General features: G+C 39.2%; 1 protein-coding gene across 4 annotated transcripts in view; it reads left to right on the forward strand.

Moving 5' to 3' along the window:
* Positions 1-205: 205 nt before the first annotated feature.
* The window catches only part of CUL3 (cullin 3), a 133,372-nt gene continuing 117,488 nt past the window's right edge, over positions 206-16,089 (forward strand). For 3 of the 4 annotated variants that reach the window (XM_064286633.1, XM_064286634.1, XM_064286635.1), the window contains exon 1: positions 206-353. In XM_064286633.1, coding sequence (XP_064142703.1) covers positions 288-353 — 66 coding nt within the window. In that variant the 5' untranslated portion in view covers positions 206-287. Of the gene's footprint in view, positions 354-15,473; positions 15,587-16,089 lie in introns of those variants that run through there. The other variant, XM_023541030.2, reaches the window with a different exon arrangement.

A 16,089-nucleotide genomic window follows, 5' to 3' on the forward strand; every position in this document is an offset into this window, starting at 1 on the left:
GCGGAGGAGCGCGATAAAGGGTGCTGAGCCGGGTGTGAGGGGGACCCCGCGGAGCCTCCGCGCTAGCGCAGCCCCGCAGCCGAGACCGAGCCGCCGAGCCCGAGCCGCCGCCGCCGCCCCCGCCGCTGCGGCCGCCCACGGGCCGGCCAGCTCCCCCAGCCCAGCCCGGGGGCCGCGCCGCCGCCGCCCCCAGCGTCGCCCCTCGCCCGCCCGCCCGCCCGCCTTAAATGTGACACCGGCGCCTCGGAGCGCGACCTGAAGCCACTGCCGGGGAGGGGACGAGCACCATGTCGAATCTGAGCAAAGGCACGGGCAGCCGGAAGGACACCAAGATGCGGATCCGGGCCTTTCCGGTGAGTCTCTAGTCGGCGCCCGGGACCCCGGGGGCCCGGCCGTGAGCCGCACGCGAGGCCCGGGCTGAACTCCCCCAACAGGCCGCAGGCCCGGCCTCCCCTCCCCCACGCCTCTGGCCGCGGGGCGCGAGCCTGCCGGCAACCGGGCGGCAAGGGGACCGGCGCGGCCGCCTCCCACCCCGCGCCCCGCAGCTGCGACTCCCGCGGGCCCGCGGGCGTTGGCTGCGGCCGGAGCCCCTCGCTGGTCCCCACACCTTTCCGCGTTCCTGGGGTGTAGGCCCTATCCCCTGCACTCGTCTTCCGACTCGGTACCCGGGACCCCGAGTCCTGCAGGGATGGGAACTGGCGAAGTCTTCCTTGTGTGTGGGGTGTGTGTAACTTTTCACGTGGGGTTTCGCTGCGGCTTAAAAAATCACCCAGCCCAAATGACGGCCAAGCATTTAGGGTAATGAAGGGGACTGTTTCTCGCTCTCTCTCTCCCGGCCTCCTTAGGCAGGGTTATGCCTTCAACCTGCCACCGACGCAGTGACAGTGGTTCCACGTAATACACAATGGTAATAGCCTAATAGAATGGGCTGTATTGATAGCATCTTTCATCCCATAAGCTTCCAAAGCACCTCACAAACTCTGCTGTAGGAATTGCCTCACCAAGGAGATGCAAGAGAAGACAAATTGGATGGCTCGCCCTTGGTTTCATAGCCTTGGAAGCCCAAGAGAATGAGTATAGTCACTACCCTGAGTTGCTTTACTCTCTTCGTTTTAGTAACAGCAAACCTGCTGGGTTCGAAACTTTTTCCTTTTTGGTGTTGAATCATACGTTTGTTTAGTGTTTAGAACATAACTTTTGATGTCATACCTGATTCATATAGTCAGTGGCAACCCATTAAAATGTATTGCTGTAATAGAGAAACTGGACATAGTTGCTCATGTCGCTACAGTAACAGACATATATCAGGATAGACAAACTAGCAATTGAGCTAGAATTGATTTAAAAACTAGAGAAGGATCTCGGTTTTCCTTAGAACCATAAACACCATGTGGGGAGAAAAGGGGGGGGGTACTTGTACTATTATTTTTTTAAGTATGCTTTTTTTTTAAAGTGTACTATTTGCAGCCAGGGAAGACTTATTAATTTTCCTCGTTGCATGAGGAATTTCACCCCACAAAACTTGAGAACCTCTCTGAATTCTTAATTAAAAAAAAAAAAGAATACATTTGATGCAAAACGCTGAAATCGCAAGACCATAAATACTACTGTCAATGTGTGGAAAACACTAACGTCAGTGTGTGGAAACTTCTGTCTTTAGGTAAATAAAGGTCGGATAGAAAGACTAGAACTGCCCAATAGAGTTTCCAAGGCTGTAAAAGAGTAGAATATAATGAGGGGAGAATTTGATACTAATTAAAGAGGTTTTGTGATTAAAGAGGTTTTGAATTTTTGAAGTTTTTCCTTGGTACGAGAAACTACATCAAACACTCAGAGATGTTGACAAAGGAGCACTAATGAAGTTCGCTTGCATGTTTTCCCTTATAATGGGGGAAAAGAGCTGGATTTTTGAATGCGTGAGCAAAGTTTTCCTACTAGTTCAGTTCTGACCATTTTAAGCAGCGTTTAGAATATTTGTTTTATACAGCAGGTGTTCTGGGATATGTTTGCTATCTTACATTACTCATTCTTGAAGACTGAACTCTTCTAATTCATATTTATTGCTAAAATATGGAATAGCTCACGTTTGATGTCAGCTCACTTCTTATGTTAATATTTTTCTGATTACCCAGTTGTCTGTTGTATCTTTATCTATGTGTATAATCAACTCTTTGATCTTTTTAGATTTGTGGGTTCTTACCTATTCCTCCCTCCATTCATTCAGCATATATTTACTGAGTACTGTGTCAGGCTCTGTTCTAGGGTCTTGGAATATAGCAGTATAGCTTTAAAGACCAAGATCCCTGCTTTCTGGAGCATGTATTGTTGAAGGGAAGGAGTGGGAGTGAATTTCATTATTCATTTAGCTGAAGAGTATAATATTATGTGATAGGTTAGCATTTTTTTTTTTTTAAGCATATAGTACTGGACTGATTTTTTTTTTTTGGTAGCATTATGGTTATGCACTGAAATAGATCCTTTAAGTCTGTACTTTGTTGCATTGTAAGTTTTTCTAAAATCCTTTAATTAAGTTTGATATTCAGTAAAAATATTGCTAGTTTTTAAAAGTGCAAGAATTTTCATTACACTTTAATAAGTATTGACATTATCATTCATAAATAGTTCCCACAGGAAAGAGCTATTCTTTTTTTAATGTAAATTTTTTAGTCATAGTTCCTTGCGCCTTCATTAAGGATAAATGGCTCAGTGGTACCCCATTTCACTGACTTACTCATCCTTTGGTATTTGAGCACTTGTAGATCTTTTTTCTTGTAGGTTAGCAACCTTGACTACGTAACTAGTCGGTATGGCTGTATGGTCAGAAGTAGTAGATGTATTACATTCCATAAAGAAAAAATACTGTGTATGTGTACATATGTATATGTACATAGTTACAATTATAGAATTTTACATGTTTGGATTATATAGTTTCTGTAAGTTAAGGGAGAAACCTTGGCGTAGTGATTAAGCACTATGGCTGCTGACCGAAACGTCAGCAGTTTGAATCCACCATGCGCTTCTTGGAAACTGTATGGGGCAGTTCTGCTCTGTCCTATAGGGTCGCTATGAGCCAAAATTGACTTGATAGCAACAGGTTTTTTTTTTTTTTTTTGGTGTAAGCTAAAGGAAGTTGCGGTAATTTACCCAAAGGTCTCAAGTGTTCACTTCAGATCATGTTTCACAAAATTGATGTGTAAACAGTATAAAAATAGGTTTTGGGAGCATTTTTTCATTGCAAAATAGAGTCGTGAGTGAACGTACAGGGTATTTTATATTTGTGTAAGCATGCTTCAGGTACAGTCCCACTAGTGAAATCAGGTTCATTTTAGTGTTCTAAATGCATATTTTGAGTGTGCCATCTTAGTTGTTCACAAGGGTTAAAATTATGCTATACCTCAGTTTGATGCACAATTTCCGTTTTAAGTACACCTTTTCATAAGATTTCAAGAGAAATTGGTTGTTTTTAAAATGGAAAACAGTAAGGAACTTTCGGTATATATAAACTGTTGACTGAGGAAAAATTTATTCCAGTTCGTAAGCTTTCTTGAAGTACACAAAATATTTGTCATTTCACATCTTTCTGTTGATATGTTTTAACTTTTTTTGGTACCCCAAGTCACAGCAAGGACTATAAAACTTAGAAGAAAGGAGGCTGTAGATGTGAAAACTCTGAAAACTCTTTGGGTTTGGACCAAATAATGCTACTCCAAGAAGTTCCTGCTCTTCATTCCTTGCAGCCATCATGTGTTTTACTCCTGAGCCTTTGTTTGGATTTGAAGGGTTAGTTGCTGTCAGGTGAATTCTTTTGTCCTTATTTTTGAAAAGCTATTCCTTGACATCTGTACTGTCCAGAATTTTGTTTTCATGAACACTGAAAGCTTGATTGGAATTAGAGGGGAAATGTTTGAATGAAAATGTGGTTCTCTCTAGATTTGGTGTTCTTGGCTTAGCCTTCAGAATTTTGGAGACATCATGAAAGTCACCGTCCTCAGAATGTGATCGGGCTCTTCTGACCTCTACTTTGCGGTTTTGATAACAGCTTTAGTTACTAGTTTATATACCAGTTGCTTTTGAGTCAATTCCAGTTCATGGCAGCCCCACGTGTATCAGTACAACTTCTCCATAGGGTTTTCAATGGCTGATTTTGGAAGTAGATAACCGGGCCTTTTTTCTGAGGTTCGTCTAGGGGGACTCGAACCTCCAACCTTTTGGTTAGCATCCAAGTACGTTAACTGTTTGCACCACCCCGGTGGGGCGGGGGGGAACTTCCAAATCTTGAAAGAATCTCTAGTTATGATGAGCTCCACAGAGAGCAACCTACGTAGCATGGACAGTGAATGGTGCGGTTATAATTAGGTGGAACCCACAAAGGGACTGACATTAGTGAGAGATGAGTTTTAAGATCATTTGCGATATACTTCAGAGCACTTAAGAGACAGATGGGGACAGTTAATTTTTTTCTTTTCTTTTTGATTTTCTAACTACTGTGGTGTTTGCCAGGTATCCTGAAACAACTTTGATCTTCATAGTAGCCTTCTTTTGCTACAGGAAGGGAATTTTGCCTAGAAGTACCTGGACTTTTTGAACAGAAGAGTTGGATAATAGTTTTGCAAATTAAGCAGAGCAGGGAATTAACTATGAATTTGTTTTTCCGTTTTCTATGTATTTTTTTTTTATAGAGAAATTATGGATAAGGTGTAACAGACTCTTTAAAGTGTTGCTTATACTTCAACTAATTATTTGTTTTGGGACAGCCCACTATGTTGTAGCTGCTGTTAGTACCTCTCTAGTTTTAGAAGCGGGGAAATAATAGGACCATGAAGTAATTATATGTAAATTTTTTTTTTTTTTTGCATTGTCTTCCTAGATAGCAGTTTAGGGGAGCCTTGAAAATTGTTAGTACCAATACTGAATTTAAAACTCTTTAGCGGTATAAAATAACATACAAAATCTTGGCATTTTTGAAAGTACTTTAGTTACAAATTTGATCCCTTCTAATAGAGAAAGCTTCATTTGTTTTTATATTGTTCAGTGTTCATTAAAAGTAGCTAAGTAACAGCATTTCTCTAGTTCAGAAAGATGGTGTAATTAAGACTAGGAAAAGTAATATGCCTTCCCTTTGTATTGTAAATTGAGAGATGCTACAGGTAATTTTTTTGTAGCTATTGTAAAATAATATAAATGTTCTTTAGCAGTTTCATTAGATTTTTATGAAAGTGATTGGGCAATTTGTAATTTTAATTAATGCAACTTTTAAAATAGTTCTTATTTGCCCATTTTAAGGTCAACAAAAAAGTAATGGTATTACTAGTTAGAGCAGATCCCTGAGGTGGATTATGAACTGCAGTTGGTATATCAGTGTACTGTGAAAACTAATCTGACATAATCTGTCAAAGCAATGCATTCACTTTAGTAGCTTTTCTAATTATAAAAGGTGTTGCATAATCACAGTAAAAAGCTTGATAAATATCAAAATTTATAAGAAAGGAAATAAATTCACTTGGATATAAACAGTATTAACATTTTGATATTTCCTTTTAATCTTTCATACACCTGTGTACACAGTAAAATTAAGGTTGTACATCATTCTATATATTGCCTTTTTAAATAGCATCTTACCGTACATATTTTTGAAAAGATTTTTAATTACTGTGTACTCTACAGCCCCTCAGTTTGCTTAACTATTTCCCTACTGCCAGGTATTTTGATTGTTTCTAGTGATTCTGTACTGTTCATGTAATAAATAATTCAACTGTGACTATTGAGGCTTGTAAATATTTGTGCCCATCCATGGTTTTGGAATTAATGGGCTAAACATAATTGATACATATTATCCAATTTACCTCCAGAAAACCAAAAAAACCCATTGCTTTTGAGTCAGTTGCAACTCATAGCAACCATATAGGAAAGGTAGTAATAATAATTAAAAAAAAATCCCAAACCTGTTGCTGTCGAGCTAATTCCAAAACCTGGTGACCCTATTTGTTTCAGACTAGAACTCTATAGGGTTTTTAATGAAAAGGAGCCCTAGTGGTGCAGTGGTTAAGTGCTCAGCTGGTAACTGAAAGGTTGGCGGTTCGGACCCACCCAGGCACTTCGAGGGAAAAAACCTGATGATCTGCTTCCATAAAGATTAAACAAACCAAAACCAAACCCATTGCTGTTGAGTTGCTTCTGACTCAGTGGCTCTGTGGGACAGGATAGAACTGCTCCATAGGGCTTCCAAGGCTGTGATCTTTACAGAAGACTGCCATATCTTTCTCTCATGAAGCCACTGGGTGATTTCGAACTGCTGACCTTTCAGGTAGCAGCTGAACACTTAACCACTGCACCACCAGGGCACCTTCCATGAAGATTATAAAACCAAATGAAATCCGTTGCCGTTGAGTCAGTTTGGACTCATAGCGACCCTATAGGACAGAGTAGAACTGTCCCATATGGTTCCAGGGAGCGCCTGGTGGGTTCATACTGCTGACCTTTTGGCTAGCAGTTGTACCTCTTAACCACTAGTCCACCAGGGTTTCAGTTCATAGAGATTACACTCTGGGAAACCCTAATATGGGGCAGTACTGCTCTGTAACATGGGGTCGTTAGGAGTTGAAATTGACTCGGTGGCACACAACAACTACCTTACAGAAGTAGATTACAAGGCCTTTCTTTTGCTGGTGCTGCTGGGTAGATTCATACTGCCAACCTTTCAGATGGTACCCAAATGCAAACTGTTTGTGCCACCTAGGGGCCTTAATAATAATAGTAATAGTAATAATAATAGCTTGTACTTACTGAATGCTTATCATGTGCCAGACACTGTTCTTCGTGTTTTATGTATACACTCGTTTGATTTGTACAGGTCTGTGGAATACTACAATTATCGTCTGTTTTACAAATGAAGACTAGGGAGGTTAAGTAATTTGCTGAAGGTTACTCTGCTTACATGGATTTTAACTGAAGCAGTTTGGCTCTAGAGGTAATTCTACCTCTCAAGGTTATATCATTTTAACTTTTGCTATGTAGCAGTGTCATACCCAACATATTTATTTTCAACAGCAAAAAAATGGTATGTTAGAACTTTAATGTCATTTCCTTGATTACTTGTATGATGTACTAGGAATACAAGTATGGATAGTCTATAGGGAATTTTCATTTAGTTTTGTGTTGGAGTATTTGGTGTGCATATTAGTACATATTAGGAGCATGACTAAAAAAGTAAAGAGACTGAGTGTATTGTAGTTGAGAGACTGTGAGCTTTGGATTGCCATGGTTTTGAATGCCACTGCCACCTCTTTTTAGCTGTGTTGTCTTTAACAAGTTACTTAATTCTCCAAGCTTCACATTTCTCCTCTGTAAAATGATAACATTGATAGGGCCTACCTTACACGATTGTTGTGAGATAAAGAAAATAAAGTATTAGAACAATGCTTACCACAATTAGTGTCATTATGCCAAAGTTTATATAATTGTATAATATTTATGTTTATATAATTATACAGTTTATTAAAGTTGAATTGCTTTTGCAAGTAGTTATGTTGGAATGCTATACACCTATTTTAGTAAGGCTGCCATTTTTTGGGGGGAGGTACAATTTTTAAGACTCGTGTTTTGAAAAGTCTACAGAACCCGTTGAAGAACCACGCTAAGAAATTAGGCTCAAAGGGTATAGGATTGGTATCACTGCAGCCCTTCAAAAAGAATATGCTACAGGCTCTTCGGGGCGGAGGGGGGTAGTTTCAAAAGAGAACTTCCAGTAATGCTTCTCGCTTAATCGTTGGAGTAAATGTGTAATGTAACCTCTCCTAGTAACTTTATTGAAGGAGTAAACACCCAATTGGTATGTACACGCTAATAGGTACGTTAAATGTTCATCTAAAAACACATACTGTTGTTTTTGTATCTTTGTTTTCTCACTTTTTCCCTTGGTCCCTCCCTCCTTTTTCACTTCACTTCTGGACTAGGTTTTGGGCCCTGCCCAGTGCTTATGCTAGACATCCTTTTGAACCAGAAGGGTTCATCCACTCTAGATAGAGTGGGTGGTTAGTGAATGATTGATTAAATGAGAAACTATTTCTCTAAGGCAAACCATAGTTATTGATGGAAGTAGTGCTATGAAGTGTTTGAACTTTTTTTGGAAGCTAAAAGTGAGTTTTTTTTTTTTTAACTGCTTTAAGTGAAAGTTTACAATTCAGGTCAGAGTTTCATACAGAAACTTACACACACATTGTTATATGACCTTAGTTGCCCTCCCTACAATGTGATATAGCATACTCCTTCTCTCCACCCTGTATTTTCCGTGTCCATTCAACATGCTCCTGTATCCCTCTGCCTACTCATCTCCCCTCCAGACAGGAGCTGCCCACATAGTCTCATATGTCTACTTGAGCTAAGAAGCACACTCACCAGTATCATTTTATGTCTTATAGTCCAGTCCAATCTTTGAAGCGTTGGCCTCGGGAATGGTTTTAGTTTTGGACTAACAGAAGAGTCTGTGGGCCATGACCTCTGGGGTCCTTCCAGTCTCAGACCATTAAGTCTGGTCTTTTTACTAGAATTTGAGGTCTGCATTCCATTTTTGTCCCACACCATCAGGGATTCTCTGTTGTGTTCCCTGTCAGGGCAGTCATTGGTGGTAGCCGGGGCACCATTTAGTTCTTCTGGCTTCAAGCTGATGGGGTCTCTGGTTTATGTGGCCCTCTCTGTCTCTTGGGCTTGTATTTTCCTTGTGTCTTTGATGTTCTTCGTCCTTCTTTGCTCCAGGTACGTCGAGACCAATTGATGCATCTTAGATGGCTGCTTGTTGTAAAAGTGAAATCTTAAGATGTCATTAAAAGTCTTGTGGCACTTGCCTTGAAGGGTAGTTAGCCTAGTCTCTTGGAACAATAATGACTTGAAAGTAAAGGTAGTATTATGCCTTGGCAGTAACCCTGGATTGAGTATCTGGTGCAGTTTTTTCTTTATATAGCTGGACTCTACATTTTTCCACCAGGACGCCTCTTTGCATCTCATTCCTTCCAGCCTGTCACACTGTGAACTCTGAACCCCTACTTCCTTTGTAAATTACCTCCCCTATATCCTCAGCCTGTTTCAGAATTCCCTGCTTTCCAGCCTGAAACCTGGCTTTGCCCTAAAGATACAGGCTTATCTTCTTGGATTGAGGTATCTGATTTTTGAATCATTAGACCCAGAGGCCTCTTTCTGCCACCTCCATAATTTTCTTTTACAGTGCTGGCCCTTGCAAACTATTCTGCTCTCTCTCTGTGGTCATCTCCTACCTTGTTACTCATGCTCTCTTGATTACTGAAGACTTTAATACCTGCTGCACAGTCATTCTCTTTAGTCCAAATCTTTTATCCATTGCTTGTGGGTATAGTCTTTCATTTATTCAATCTAAAATACATTCGTGGAGTCCCTACTATGGGTCAGGCACTGAGGATAACAATGGAAATCAAAGAGACCTGGCCTCTTCTGTGTTCTGGTGATCTTCATCCTATCCTGAAGCTTGTTATCCCATCACTTTAAAAATCTTAAAACTGCAGTATTGCTTTCTGTCTTGGCTCCTCCACTTCCTAGATGTGGTACTTGGAACAAGTCACTTCATCTCTATTTCCTCTTTTGTAAATTGAAGGTAATGGTACCTGCGTAATAAGGTCGTTGTAAGGATAGAGCAATACATGTAAAGCTCTGAAAATAGTGCCTGGCACATGTATCTGTTGTAAATAAACACTATTGTTATTTAGTTATATTATCCTATTTCTTGCCTTTTTCTTTCTTAATTAATACGTTCTTGGATCTCAAGAAGACCCCTTCCATTGTCCAAGCTGTAGTGCCACCACTTCCACCTGTTACTAGTTGCTCCAGATTTTAATCGCTGACCATAAGCTCTTTATTGTTAATTTTCTTAACTTCTTCTTCAAGGAACTTGCTACTGCTTCACTGTGAAAACTAATGCTATTAGATGTAAGTGCCTATGGCTTTCTTCCTTTTTGGTTATATTCTTTAGCCTGTATTTTTACTCATTCCCAGCTCTTTCCTTCTAGTCCCAGAGAAGAAGGAAGGTGTTCCTTATCCTGTCTTTTGTGATAATAACTGCCATACTGTCTCCCTTCACGGGCAAGAGTCTTCAAATAATAGTATGTATCTACTTCAATAGCGCAAACTTTTCTTTAGAGGAAGAACCAGGTTTGGTTTTTGTTTTTTAATTGATCTATCTTAGTGAAGCCCAAGAGTATCCAGCATACACCTGGAAGGTCTCATAGACCCAGCAGGCCCAACGAATGGAATAGGTATATTCAGAGTCCCCTCTGATCATTTAGAGCAGCCCCCATTGCTTATTTGTATACTAGGATTTCAGTAAATGATCTCATTTTTTTAAAGTTCTTTAAAATCACTAGTTGAAGTTAATCCAACTTTTTTAAAGATGAGGAGAGTCCTGCTTGTCCAGGTTGATTAATAGGAGTGGAGGGTCCTATCTGATCCTAGTTACCTTAACTCCTGATATCCAGAGCTTTTGTTACTAGACAGCATTCTTTATTTTTAAATCATATTTGAAGTTGAAAAATGTAATTAAGTAAAACTTTTTAATATCATTTACTACTTATAATCATTCAGAGAGGAATGGACTCAAAATTGCCCTTTAATATGAAAGTGAATGGAGGAAATGAATAAAGACTTCAAAAAAGACTCTTTACCTACTTTGAGAAGATATAAAATTGCTTAGAGATACTTTCCTATAAAAACAAGTTGTTTTTGCTGAGGCGGATGCTTTAATATACTGATGAGAAGTTGTTACTTCTAGCAGCTCTGAACTGGGCAACACTAACCATGTTTTTATGCAAATCACACACACGTTATACTTTTTTGTCAACTGCACAACCTCCTCGTGTGTTATTTTCCTAGGGGCACCATGAGCATTATATATGTGTGGGCACCTTATTTGCAAAAAAAAATGCACGCAGTAGTGTCTTCTACTTGCCATATCCTATTGACACAAATGATATACTTCTAATATATGTATAATATACAAATATATGTGACTTATACATGTTTTATATCTGTACTTACATGCCACCATTTGAATTACCCAAGGACTCCAGAGTAGGCAAATTTTAAATAGTTGTTTTTATTTGCTTGATTTTAAGAACTGAAGCTAGACAGTTGAGGGAATCTATTTCTTCCAAAGAAAGTTAAAGAATTAATCTTTTTTAAATCCTCTGCTTTAAAATTTAATTTTTTTTGTTGAACTTTAGATGAAAGTCTGCAGAACAAACTAGTTTCTCATCGAACAGTACACAGAATGTTGTATGACATTGGTTAACAACCCCATGACATGTCAGCACTCTCCCTTCTCGACCCTGGATTCTCTATGACCAGCTGTCCTGTTCCCTCCTATCTTCCAGTCCCTCCCCCAGGGCTGGTGTGTATCCCTTTAGTCTTGCTTTGTTCCATGGGACTGTTCAGTCTTTGGCTGAAGGGTGAACCTCAGGAGTGGCCTCATTACTGAGCTGGGATGGTGTCCTGGGGCCATACTGTCAGGGTTTCTCCAGTCTCAGGCCAGCAAGTCTGGTCTTTCTTTTTGAGTTGGAATTTTGTTCCCCGTTTTTCTCCAGCTCTGTCAGGGATCTTCTATTGTGATCCCTGTCAGAGCAGTCAGTGGTGGTAGCTGGGCACCATCTAGTTGTATTGGACTCAGTCTGGTGGAGGCCGTGGTAGATGTGGTCCATTAGTCCTTTGAACTGATGTCTCCTTTATGTCTTTAGTTTTCTTCATTCCTTTAGTTTAAAATTTAGTAAGGTGAAAAGCCATGAATGCTTAAGGAATAATAAATTTAGAGTTAATGAAAAATAATCTGAATTTTTCTAAGCCTCATTTGATAGAAAAAAATTATTTTCCCTTCATCTCCAATTTATGCCTTAAAAAACCATGATGTGTAAATAAACACCACAATGAGTATTTATGACTGTTGGAACTCTGGAAGAGATATGGAAAGTTAATCTTTGATTATGGTACTGAAATATATTAAAGTATTAATAGTATGAGAAGTTTCTTTTTAAGATTGGTAACTTCAGTTTGCTGAATGTCTTCCTTGTGTTAGGCTCTATTTTAGATACTTAAAACAAACTATCTCAATTCATTACAACAATCTTAAGTTTAGGTGTTGTTACTTCTGTTTTAAATCTACCTGGGGCTCAGAGAGACCCTGTAAGATGTTTAATATTAACACTCCTAGGAAAGGGTGGAGTTAGGATCCAAATCCCAGGTATATCTGACTCTAAAGTCCATGTTTCCATTACACTACACTGCCTAATTCTTTTTAGAATTTGCTAGCTTCTGAAATATTTGCCTTCTTAATAGGAATATACTGGAAAATTAATCCTAAGGTTGCCATTTAAATTTTTAGCCAGGGGCAAATCTAGGAGCTTTGAAGCTTATGCAGTTCAGTACTCTCTTTAGGGAAAGAATTAAAAATTAGATTGGGGGCCTTGGACAGAGCTTTTGTAAGCTTAAGCTTAAACTTCACTAGATTCAAGAATCCACCTCTGGTTGGAAAATGCAGGTAGTCTCCGACTTGGTGACTCCAGTGTAAGTCACCTCTGACATAAGTCAAATACCTTTTTTTTTTTTTAGTTTTCATTATTATTGCCTTTTATTATCAGTATCTTTATGAATTCAATCTTTATTTGTCTTTGGGGATTGGAAACGTTACATATAAACTTAAAGACACATTTTAATGCGTACATACATAAAAAATACACAAATCATAAAAATTTATTTCTACTCTGAGGATGAGTTGGATAAAATTGGCATTTTGTCATTTGTGGTGATAACTCTGCTTATGGAATGTTCTGTATCATTTGGATTATCTACAGGAATGGCGTTTCTAGTCAGAAAATTATTGAGAGCTGTGCTAATGGTGGAAACCCTGGTGGTGTAGTGGTTAAGCACTACAGCTGCTAACCAAAGGGTCGGCAGTTCAGATCCACCAGGCACTCCTTGGAAACTCTATGGGGCAGTTCTGCTCTGTCCTGTAGGGTCGCTATGAGTCGGAATCGACTCGACGGCACTGGGTTTGGTTTTTGGTTTGGTCTTTATGGTCCTTTTCTTTTTTTATTCATATAGTTTGTGGAAACATCTAATTGCTTCCCAAATCAGCTTTAGCAAAGCGATCAGCATTTCAGCCCATGTTTTCAAGCAGCTGAAACCACTCATTTAGTTTAGAAAAAACTTGAGCTAATCTTTTCACTATAAAAATTTTTGACAGTTTCTCTCCTTCCTCTGCCTCACTGTTTCTTCTTCATTGCTTCTTTGCTCTTAAAAATCCGTTAAGTCTTGATGTCTCAAGTCCCGTTTTTTGTGATCTATGTCCTGGAAACCCTGGTGGTGTAGTGGTTAAGAGCTACGGCCGCTTACCAAAAGGTCAGCAGTTTGAATCTGCCAGGCACTCCGCAGAAACCATATGGGGAAGTTCTACTCTGTGCTATAGGGTTGCCATGAGTTGGAATCGCCTCGAGGGCAGTGGGTTTTAGTTTCATGAGCTGTTCCACATTGATGATACCAAGCTCTGAATTCAGCGTTCTTGCCGTATGGATGGTTTTTCCACCAATCTCTTCCATTGTGTTACCCTTATCAGATACTTGGAGCGTGTTCACATAATTCAGCACTTTTTTTATATCACCCTTGCAGCCATTTTCCCATAACTTCCTCCTAGGAAGATGAGCAATGTTCTGGATACACTGACAGTCTAAGTGTGGTTCATTGTAACTTGAACACTTTGTAACTTGGAGCCTACCTGTAAAAGGTATAAAAACTTGGAAACAGTTAAAGTGTACGTACGATTGTATAAGTGCTTATGGAAATCCTAGTGTGTATTGAATTGAAAAAAGCAGTCAAAATCATAACCTATAAGAAAGGCGTATTTGTTGAAGTATTTGTGAGTTAATATTTTTTTTATTTTAAGATATAATACTGACAGCACAAATTTTGCCTGTTGCAGTTAATAGAAATTTATTTTGTTTTTAAGTATACTATTTAAGTACACTTTTAGATGCTGGCTGAAAGCAGAGAATACCAGAAGGATGTTTACCTGTGTTTTATTGACTATGCAAAGGCATTCCACTGCATGGATCATAACAAACTATGGATAACGTTGCGAAGAATGGGAATTCCAGAACACTTAATTGTGGTCATGAGGAACCTTTACAAAGATTAAGAGGCAGTTGTTGAGACAGAACAAGGGGATACTGATTGGTTTAAAGACAGGAAAGGCATTCGCCAGGATTGTATTCTTTTACCATACCTATTCAATCTGTATGCTAAGCAAATAATACGAGAAGCTGGACTTTATGAAGAAGAATGGGGCATCAGGATTGGAGGAAGACTGATTAATAACCTGTGTTACGCAGATGTCCCAACCTTGCTTCCTGAAAGTGAAGAGGACTTGAAGCACTTACTAACGAAGATCAAAGACCACAGCTTTCAGTATGGATTGCAGCTCAACATAAAGAAAGCAAAAATCCTGACAACTGGAACAATGAGCGATATCATGATAAACGGATAAAAGATGGACGTCAAGGATTTCATTTTACTTGGATCTGCTATCAACAGCCATGGAAGCAGCAGTCAAGAAATCAAAAGACGCATTGCATTGGGTAAATCTGTTGCAGAGGACCTCTTTAAAGTCTTGAAGAGCAGAGATGTCACCTTGAAAACCAAGGTGCACCTGACCCAAGCCATGGTATTTTCAATAGCATCATATGCATTTGAAAGCTGGACAATGAATAAGGAAGACTGAAAAAGAAATGACGCCTCTGAATTGTGGTGTTGGCGAAGAATATTGACTATACCATGGACTGCCAACAGAACAGACAAATCTATCTTTGAAGAAGTACAGCCAGGATGCTCCTTAGAGGCAAGGATGGCGAGACTGCATCTTACATACTTTGGACATGTTGGTAGAAGGGATCAGTCCCTGGAAAAGGACATCATGCTTGGCAGAGTACAGGGTCAGCGGAAAAGATGAAGACCCTCAATGAGGTGGATTGACACAGTGGCTGCAACAGTGAGCTCAAGGATAACAACGATTGTAAGGATGGCTCAGGACCGGGCAGTGTTTCGTTCTGTTGTACATAGGGTTGCTATGAGTCGGAATCGACTTGATGGCACCTAACAACAACATTTAGAAAAAAGTGATTCTTTAAAATTAACACATTTAAATGCTTTATATAACCCTTAATTTTTTTTCTCTTTGAGAGTAAACTAAAGAAGTAGTTTAAACTGTGTGTGAATTAGTAATAATTTGCTTTTCTACATGTTATGTGCAAATGAGACATGAAAAAGTATGTTTTTTTCATAACCATCACGTTGAATGAACAAGTAATTTATTGTTTGTGTTAGTATTTTATTTTTAAAAATGGAAAGGACTTTCAGAAGTACTTGTTTTATTCTTATTTTAACAGATGAGGAAACTGAGACCTAGAGTGTTTTACCCAAGGAATTCTCTCATGCCTTGAACTTATGGAAGAACCATGACTAGAAGCCTGATTTTCTGCTAAAAGCTTTTTTCATTAGACCAAACTGAAATATGCATATAGCCATGGTAATTCAATGTTCACATTGACGTTTTTGTTCAATTATAAAATGATTTCTTATGAATCGGACACCCTAGTTATGTGATTTAGTCAACATGGTATAATGGAGGGACACATAAGCTTGGGACACTTGGAGTCCCTCATTGCTCTAACAAGCTGTGTGATCTTGGATAATCCACTTAGCCTTGGTTTTCCCAATTTGTTAAATGAAGTTTCAATTTGGGGTTATCGTAGGCTCATTCCAGCTCTAAAAATTTTAGTAAAAGGCAGTGCGTTTATACATGGACTAGGAACTGAATGCATGTGTGTTCTCCTTTGTCCTTTGTCTAAAACATTTTGTGTGATATTGCAAAACTCACCTGCCTTTTCAGCCTTAATGTTTTTCTTTAAAATAGCAATGGTGTATTTAAGTGAAGATGCTTAAATTCTAATATGAAGCAGTGAAAAGCTTAGCTATATGTTTTTGCATATTTACTCCTTTTTCTGTGAGTTAGTATTTACTTTTAAAGAT

The sequence above is a fragment of the Loxodonta africana genome, chromosome 6 (assembly GCF_030014295.1).
Source record: "Loxodonta africana isolate mLoxAfr1 chromosome 6, mLoxAfr1.hap2, whole genome shotgun sequence".
Taxonomy (NCBI): Eukaryota; Metazoa; Chordata; class Mammalia; order Proboscidea; family Elephantidae; genus Loxodonta; species Loxodonta africana.